This window comes from Echinops telfairi, unplaced genomic scaffold (genome assembly GCF_000313985.2).
Source record: "Echinops telfairi isolate 266 unplaced genomic scaffold, ASM31398v2 ScPeMD7_3533;HRSCAF=4204_0, whole genome shotgun sequence".
Classification (NCBI taxonomy): Eukaryota; Metazoa; Chordata; class Mammalia; order Afrosoricida; family Tenrecidae; genus Echinops; species Echinops telfairi.
Genome location: NW_022107431.1, coordinates 17,560,665 through 17,569,641, shown reverse-complemented (window position 1 = coordinate 17,569,641; position 8,977 = coordinate 17,560,665). Strand labels below are relative to the sequence as shown.

General features: G+C 51.7%; 1 protein-coding gene across 2 annotated transcripts in view; it reads left to right on the top strand.

The window, feature by feature from the left end:
* MTHFD1L (methylenetetrahydrofolate dehydrogenase (NADP+ dependent) 1 like) overlaps positions 1–8,977 on the top strand; it is a 169,730-nt gene that overhangs the window by 26,777 nt on the left and 133,976 nt on the right. For both annotated transcript variants that reach the window (XM_045294645.1, XM_030886872.2), the window contains one exon: positions 7,693–7,804. In XM_045294645.1, coding sequence (XP_045150580.1) covers positions 7,693–7,804 — 112 coding nt within the window. The remainder of the gene's footprint in view (positions 1–7,692; positions 7,805–8,977) is intronic.

Below are 8,977 nucleotides of genomic sequence, written 5' to 3'. Positions count from 1 at the left end.
CTATATCTTTTGATAGCCGGGCACCATCAGCTTTCTTCACCACATTTGCTTATTCACCCGCTTTGTCTTCAGCGATTGTGTCGGGAAGGTGAGCATCGTAGAATGTTTTAAGATCTTAAGACACCCTGGGAACCATTTCTTAAGTGCTTCTTGCTAACTACCACAGACCGAGAGCCCTGCTGACCATCTGGGGAGGGGTTTTGGAAGCTGAGGGTATATCCATGTAACTCTTGTCTCCTCCGTGCCACCTCCTGAAACCCAAGTCTGAGATGGCCCTGCAGTGACCCAGCAGCCCGCCACACCCAGTCAAGACCCAGTCGGGATGGCAGCACTGTGTGGGGAGCCCCGCCCAGTGGAACCTGATGCTTTGGAGACAGACAGCTCGGGGCCATCGCTTCCTTACTCCGAGCCTGTTTCCTCATGGTTGTCGTGAAAGGCCATCGAGTCTGCCCCAAATCCTAGTGACTCCGGTGACCCCGTACCCCGTAGAGCTGCCCCACAGAGAATCCGGGCTTTGATCATGACGGCCCCAGCCTGAATGCGGGCTTGCCACCCTGTGTATTTTGAATGCCTTCCAATGGAGGGACTCCTGTTCCAACCCTGCCCCAGGCAGTATTCTGCTGTGGTTCATCTGGGCTGCGTTCTTTTCCTTTTGAAAACTTTTAATTGTGAATTAGGTGAAGGTGTATGGAATGGATCACCAGACTCCCAACAATCCACACACATTTAATTGGAACTCCTCCACCGCTCTCTCCTCTACCTGTCCTCGCTCATTTTCCTTCCCCTGTGTCCTTCCCATCCCTCCACCTCTCCTAACCTCTGAACTTTGTCCTTGGACAAATGCTGCCCTAAGGGTAGATGATTCTAACACAGGAGTGAGCTCAGTTCTGGACCTGGAGGGGAACCCAGGGCCATAGTCAGGAGGCTTCTACTAGCAGCCAGGTCCCTCGAATGATTTTGTTCTGTTCTGCTCCACATTGTCCTCTGTATTAATCTAAAACAACTCCAGAGACACGCATGTGTATAAGAAAGAACTTTATATCAAGGAGTAATTTTGTATTAAGAAAACATCCCAGCCCAGGCCAGATAAGGTCCGTAAGTCTGTTATTAGCCCATATGTCAGAGACCAGTCTGTAAATTCCTCTTCAGACTCACACAACACATGCAATGATGCCGAATGGAAGAAGATCACAGGCCAGTGGAGGAAAGTCTTGTGGATCAGTGGCGGTAGAAGCATCTTAGCGCTGGCGTGGGTCTCCACGTGGCTCCTCCAGCTCCAAGGCTCTGGCTGCCATCAGCATAGCTCCATGTAGCTTGTCAACAGAAATGTCTAGCAGAAGGTGACCAGATCTTAACATTGGTAAAGCGGGACACCATTGATAAAACTTGTATCCTGGCGAAATAGCCACATGGCTGCCGAAAACTGTATACCCTCGCTTGTTGTGCATTCTTTCCAAAACCCGGGCTTTTTAAAAACGCCGCGGAACGGGGGGAAACTTGTTAAAAATCGGAACTGTCCCGCCAAAAGCGGGACCTCTGGTCACCTTAGTTCTTGCAGGGAGTGTATTTATCTCTGTAGCGCCTCCAAATGAGGTCATCAAACTGCGACCTGATTGACAGGCCACACTCCACCCTTTTATTCTGAATGCCAGATTGGCACCAGGTGATGTGAATGCCACACCCTCCCACTCCACCCAGGTTCTTTGTGGCTCTTTGCACAGCAGCTGATACTGGTCACCGGGCACCCACTAGTTCGACCTCAGGGTGGTGGAAGCTGATTCTGTGTGGTCTCTTGGTCTGTTGGACTGATTGTTCCCAAATGTCTTTCAATTTTCATAGCTCTTTACCTTAGATGGCTGCTCAGGAACTTTAAGACCCCTAGTGTTACTCACCAAAGTAGGATGGAGAACCTCATCTTTGTGAACTAGGTCAAGCCAACGGACCTTGGTCTTCTCTGGAGATTGGATGCATAATTTTGCCCTGCCTGATTTTTAGAAGGAGATTTAAACGGCGGCCTCTATTTGGTATCTAGATGTCTGGCGTCTGCCCTTGTGAGCGTGTGGGTAACAGTAGATGAAGTCCCTGCTTTGTTTTTGAGCCCTCATTACTTCCGGGTCTGGAGAACCATTATTCGTGTCCATGTGGGGGGATGTCTGGGCCTTTGTCCAAGTCAGCCGCATGCAGCCAGGTGTCACTTGTGAGGAGGTCTGGGACCTAGGGACTCAGCACTCAGCCCCGTTCCTCCACCTTCTTCCCCCCAAAGCAGCACCTGATCTCGCTGTCCAGACCCCTCTGAGGAGGGTGGCGCCCCTCTGCAGGGCAGCACAGAGCTGGCCGCCTCATGGCACCCTTGTCGTGGATGCGGCCGGGCCCTCGCTCTCGCACCTGGCACTTGAGCTTTCCCAGGTGGTCTGCAGTGGAATCCCCTCCAGGGAAGCCCCCTGCCCACACTCCCTGCTCCTCTCTGCTCACCTGGCGCCTCTGCAAGGCTGTGCTGCCACGCAGCTGGATGCCAGCCGCGAGCTGCTCCCCAGCCGGGACACAGCACGTTGATCCCAGCTGCGTGCAGAAGAAATAACTTCGAAATAGTAGAAGCGTGTATTTGTGTTTTTCCGAGGTTCTAGTTCCACCTTCTCAACACAAGGGCCCTTGATTGCTGTGTCAGCAGGAGAGGGAACGCATACATACATACACACACAACCCGTATCGCCCTAAAGAATGCCCAGACACATACCACACGCATAGACAGTCTCGCCCATTCACCACACAGCCAAACATATAGCCTATGCACATAATGACACCCTGCACAGACACCACACGTGCCACATGGAGACACACCCAGCACAGCAGCATACAGTCTAACACGCTCAGCACACACACTACACATTCACTTACACCACACCCCCAAACTCATCCCACTGACCAACTGCACATATAAAGGAACACACGTGTTACACGATACACATATTCCACATACAGGGACACATCATATCACCATGCACCCTACATGCACCACACACCCAAACACATACTACCGACACACTAGCACAAATGGCACACATACACCATAGCCACATACACACACTCCTACCCTCTCTGCGTACACACACCACGTGTGTACTAGACGCTACACATACACATCGTACCAACACATGGTGTCACACAAGCTGCACACACATAAACCACACCAACATAGACAGTATCATACAAGTTGCATACACACTCACGTAGTCACTCAGGCACACTGCGCATACACTCACACCACACCCCCAAACATACCCCATACCCTCGTGCACACGCTGTGTGCACACTCACTCGCCACACTGCCCACACACAGCCCAGCGGTTTTCGTTTTCCTACGGGGCAAAGAAAGGATTAAAAAAGCAAAAAAAACCCAAAAACCAGGTCTGTAGGTCTGTCCACTCCTAGTTTGGGGTCTGCAGTTTTCATCTGGCATCTGTCCGGACTTGTGTCCATCTCGAGTTCCCTCGGCAGGGGTCACGCGTCTCCCCGCTGAACACCTCTGATGTTCTCCTCTGGGACACCGAGCAGCCCAGAGCACCTGGACAAAGGAGGGCGTTCGTCCTGCTCTGAGGGCCGTCGGGGGAGATACGCTGTGGTCACTCCAAGTGCCCGTGGTCGCCGGCCTGGTGCTCCTCTGGATTTATGAGCTCCGCCTGGAAAGTGCCTCTCGCTGTCACGGCCGTGCTGGGGCCAGTGGGAAAAGAGACACGCCTGGTTCCTGAAAGGAAAAGGATGCTCCCATCCGGGAGCTCTGGGTGTGCGTGGCGTGGGGGAAATGCTGCTCGCTGACACGGTGATTCTCCTGCCCCTGCCTAAGCGTGACGGCATCAGCAGGTCGCAGAGTCAGGCCCGCAGGAGTTTAACCGGCTGGCTGTGCAGGAGCCCACCGCCGGAGGGAAAGAGAGAGAGAGATGGGTCCGAAGAAACAACGCCGGCATCTCTTGGTAGACGTCCAAACAATTCAGAGAAAGTGTTTGGCACCCGAAGTGAGGACCATTTCTGAGCAAACAGCCTGTGGGGAAAGTTCACCGGAAGGGAGCCCCCATTGGCAAGACTGCCTTAGCCTCTTCGGCAGCGGCTTGGGGCTCTTATCCCTTTAGTTACTGTCGTTGCAGAGGGTCGTTCTTGGCTGGAGAAAGCCCATGCCTATAAACGACTTTTATTTTTTAAAGTAGTGTTCTTTATTTGGAACTTGGGCCTTTGGGTGTGTTGAGAACTTTGGAGAGGCTTCGAAACCATTTTCGGGGTGGGAGGGTGCGTGTAAGCCACAGTTCTTCACAGGACCCTCCCTCCCGACCATTCCTTCTGAACCCTCCCCTCCCTCCTCCCTCGATGTACAGAGATGCACAGAATCCAGCTCATCTCTGAGACATCTTTGAAACACCGATCGCACATTCATTCTGTCTGCTAGACCGTGGGGCGGGGAGTGGTATTTCTTGTCGTTTTACATTCATGGCAACAACAAAAACATTTTTTTAAGCAAGTCAGACCAAATTTTTATTTCTCCGTGCGTAGGACAGCTATATTTGCCCTTTCCTAGTAAGGATCCAGGGCGGAGTAGTGGTGACGGATTGACACGCTTACCGCAAAGTCAGCAGTTCAGAACCACCTGGAGTTCTGCCGGGAGAAAGGTGGGTCTTCGGTAGAGTTACAGTCTCTGAACCTCACAGGGGGTGGCTCCACTTTGCCCTACAGGGTCACTATGAATTAGAATTCATTCAATGTTAGGGTTGGTTTTTGTTGTTGTTGTTATTAGAGCTAACCATGACCTGAGGCAGAGCATCTTGAGTGATGGAGCCCAGGCGATTGGAAAAGCAGCTCCAATCGCCTTACTGCTGGCAGGGTTGTAAAATAAAGGTAAAAATAAAGCCCGCTTTGCACAGGGCCATCGAGCTGGGTGCAGTAAACGAGGTGCGCCTGCACAGGGTAGCTGCCCAAGGCTCAGCGGCTGCCTCCCTCTTAAAAAGCACTGACTCCGAGAAAATGGTTTTCTCGTTATCTGAACTCTGTGTCCCTCCCACCCCCAGACTGCTGAATGGCTGGTCTGGGTCTCCTGCCTGGGGAGAGGGCAGGTCCCTCCAAGCTGCTTCCACTCAAGTCTCTTGAGAGAGAGAAGGGTTTTGTGATGAGGCACAGCTTCCAGGCAGGCTTTGACAACAGCCTATCTCATTGGGGAGGAGATGCTGGGGCGGGGTCGAGGGGGAGAGGAAACAGCCAGAGGGATGATTATTCTCCTCAAAGCGTAGCTCATTCAAACATCCCCTTGTCCTTGGTGTGTTATTTATTGATTTAAACAGCTAGCATTTTTTTAATCCTTGCCAGAAATGATCAGCCTCTACATGGTGATCCTTGTGAACAGAGAGGACGCTGGGTCTGTTTTCTGAAGGATTAACTGTTCCCCGGTTGCTAATCAGCACTGTTCACCCAGGGCTGGTGGGTGGGGGGGGGGGGTGCTGGTGGTGGAGGACTGGAGCAGAGGGATTGGGAGGAGAGTGCCAAGATTTATAGGTATTGAAAAGAACAGGTTGTAGCCCAGGCACCGCATGTTCTAGCTGTTTTCCAAAATGAACATTTCGGTCTTGTTCACATCACCCTCCCTTCGATTTATACACGTTGCCCCAGCATGTCCTGGCTTTGCTGTTGTGATGGGACCTCTCTTCTGCTGCTCTTTGACTGCGCCATCCTCACAATCACTCCTAGGCTGAAGCCTGTTGCTGCAGCCACTGGTCACCCTAGCTTCTCCGGGGCCCCCCTCTTCATCGCTGCCTCTCTGCTTGACCATGCATGATGTCCTTCTCCAGGGACTGGTCTCTCCTGACAATGTGCCCAAAGTTCATGCGAGGAAGTCTCACCACCCTTCCCTCTAAGGATCATTCTGACTGTACTACTTCCTGTAAAGATTTAATTGTTCTTTTGACAGGCCATGGTACGTTCTTTTATATACATGCACATACATTTGTGTGTGCATATATATATATTCATATACATATATGCGGAGCTCTTACAGATATAGTATAACAATCCATAGTTCAGTTAGATCAAGCATAATTTTACAATTGCTACCGCCATCAGTTTCAAAACATGTTCTTTTTCCTTGAACTCAGGCCCCTTCACCCCCTCATTATTCTTTGCCAAAGCCAGAGTTCAAGCGCATCGATTTTTCTTAAGTCTTCCTTATTCGGTGTCCAACTTTCACCTGCATATGAGGAAATTGAAAATATCACGGCTTGGGTCAGGTGCACCTTAATCTTCAAAGTAGCACCCTTGCTTCTCAACACTCTCAGTCAAGCGGTGCAGCAGACTTGGGGGGGGCGGGGGGGCTGCAGATTGAGCTGTGACCCACAGAGTCTTCAGTTCAAAACCGGCAGTCTCTCCAAGGGAGAAAGAAGGGGCTTTCTACTCTCGGAAAGAGTTAACTAGTCTTGGAAACTCACAAAGGGCAGTTCTGCCCTGTCTTATAGGGTCACCATGAGTCGGCATCAACTGGATGGTACTGAGTTTGCGTGTGTGCAGCAGAATTGCCCAAGGCAATGCTTCGTTTGTCCCTTCGACGGCTGCTTCCATGAGCATTGATGGTGGCTCTAAGCAAGACAGAGTTCTTGACAATTCTAGCCTTTTCTCCATTAATCACGATGTTACTGAGCGGTCCAGTTGCGAGGACCCGGGTCTCCTTGACATTGGGTGGGGGTCCATTCTGAAGGCTGCCATCCTGGATCTTCATCAGCAAGTCCTTCAAGGCCCTGCACTTTCAGCGAGCAAAGCTGTGTCCTCTGCCCATCACAGCTTGTTAATAAGCCGTCCTCCAATCCTGACCCCGATTCGTCTCCCCGTCCCCCAGCTTCCCTGATGATTTCCTCAGCATACAGATGGGAGGTGTGGTGAGAGGCCACAAGCCTGCTGCACACCTTCCCCTGCAATGCGCCCTTGCGAACCTGCTATTTGTTCCACACGCAGGTTCTGCACGAGCACAGCGAAGTATTCTGGGATTCCCCTTCCTCTCAAGGGTGTCCGCAGTTTGAGATGATCACACAGTAGAATCACTTTGCAGAGTCAATGACAGACAAGTAACATCTTTCTGGTATTCTCTATCCGAGAACCACCACGGCCCTCCTCCATCAGACAAACTCACTCTTCCCATGAAGGGCGGTTCGCTTCCATAGGCCGGATCATTATTTGTGCCTTTGCAGTACTCGAAATGTGAGCAACCCGAAGCGCGTGGGTCTCTTCACCCTGGGCAGGGGGGCCGTGTGGGCCGTTTCAGACACAGGCAGAACTAACCATCAGGATTTATAGCTATGATGGGAGCACCCAATCCCACAAGTTTCTGCTCTCCATGGGAACGCTCACCCTCCCGGGAGTACTGCCCACTGCCCCAGTGTCTCCAAAACACACAAACGGCGGATCCCAGTGTCTGTGTCATGGCTGGTGGGCAGGCATCATCCACAGGACCCCAGAGCGCACGTGCAGGTTCATGTCACAATGAGAAATGCGGAATAACAAGACCAGCCGGACGTGAGGAGTCAGTAGGTGTGCTCAGGGACTTTGCCGCTGTCAGGAATTCAGAGCACAGCCCTGAAGGTCAGACGAGTAGTGTTTAGACGCATCTTCACGCCCCACCTTCAGGTGCACTCTTTGTTCTGTTCGGTCTCACCATTCCCGTTTTTTCAGCTCCAGGAGGCTGACATCGTGGTACTGGGCTCACCCAAGCCGGAAGACATCCCCCTCAGTTGGATACAGCCAGGAACTACCATTCTCAATTGTTCTCACGATGCTTCAGCCGGTGAGTGGCTTCTCTGGGCGGACTGTCCTGAGAAAGGTCAGCCTTGTGTGGTCAGGAGAGAGCGTGAGCCCGACGGACGGGTTCAGAGTCCCAGCGTCCGTGTGCAGTGTAGGACCCCTGGGATGGTTGGGAGGCTTCCGGGGGGTTCCTTGCTAGGCAAAGAGAAGCCAAAGCAGTAGCTGCCCCCTCTTCCTCCCCTCATGCAGTGAGAGTGACCTCAAGTATATTATTTGTGGTCGTTGGGCTGCTAACCTCAAGGTCAGCAGTTCGTAAACCACCAGGTGCTCCATGGAAGGAATGTGAGGTTCACTATTCCGGTAAAGAAGTACCATCTCAGAAACACAGGACTAGTTCTATCCTGTTCTGTAGAAGGGCAGTGAGTCTGGTTTTTTGTTTAGGATAATCTACCCACCCCTTGTCTGGCTGTTTCTTCTGCGGTGCTGGCTTGCGGTGCTGTGATGTTAGGAGCTCCGTCACCTCTATTTCCATTACCGGCCAAGACATGTCACTCAATGTCAAAAGCCAAAGTTCATTCTTCCATACCTGCCATCCTCTGGGACTCACTCACAGCCATCAAGCCAACTCTTCTTCGGGGAAACCCTGTGGGTTTCCGGAACTGTTACTCATCACAGGAGTAGAAAGCATCCTCTTTCTCCCTCAGAAGGGCTGGAGGCTTACAGTTAGCTGCCCAACACATAACCACAAGACTACCACCTGGACGGAGCATCATGAGAAATGGGCATAGATTGACTCCTCACCTGCTCTCTAGGAAAGATAGCTTCTCAGTGCCCCAGAATCTTACCAATCGGATTCCAGTTTGCTGCGCTGAACTGCAGGGGCAGATCGGATCCACCAAGGTGCCCAGGAGCTTCCCCGGGAACTCCTCAGGACCTCTCAGATGAACACAGCAATTGTGGGTGCCCCTGCTAGGTGCCATAGAACTCATTCCAACTCACGGCACACCCGTCCACAGTGGGATCCGGCCCTTGTGATCCACGGGTTTTGTTTTTGTTTTTAAATAGTTTTATTGGCTTATAATTCACAATATCTTCACTTATACTTCAGTAGTTCAGCCATATGACAAAGAGTTGTACAGTCATCACCAGTCAGTTCTAGAACATTTTCTTCCTTCTTGTACTCATTGTTTGGAGCTCCCTGCTTCCCTGCACCCTC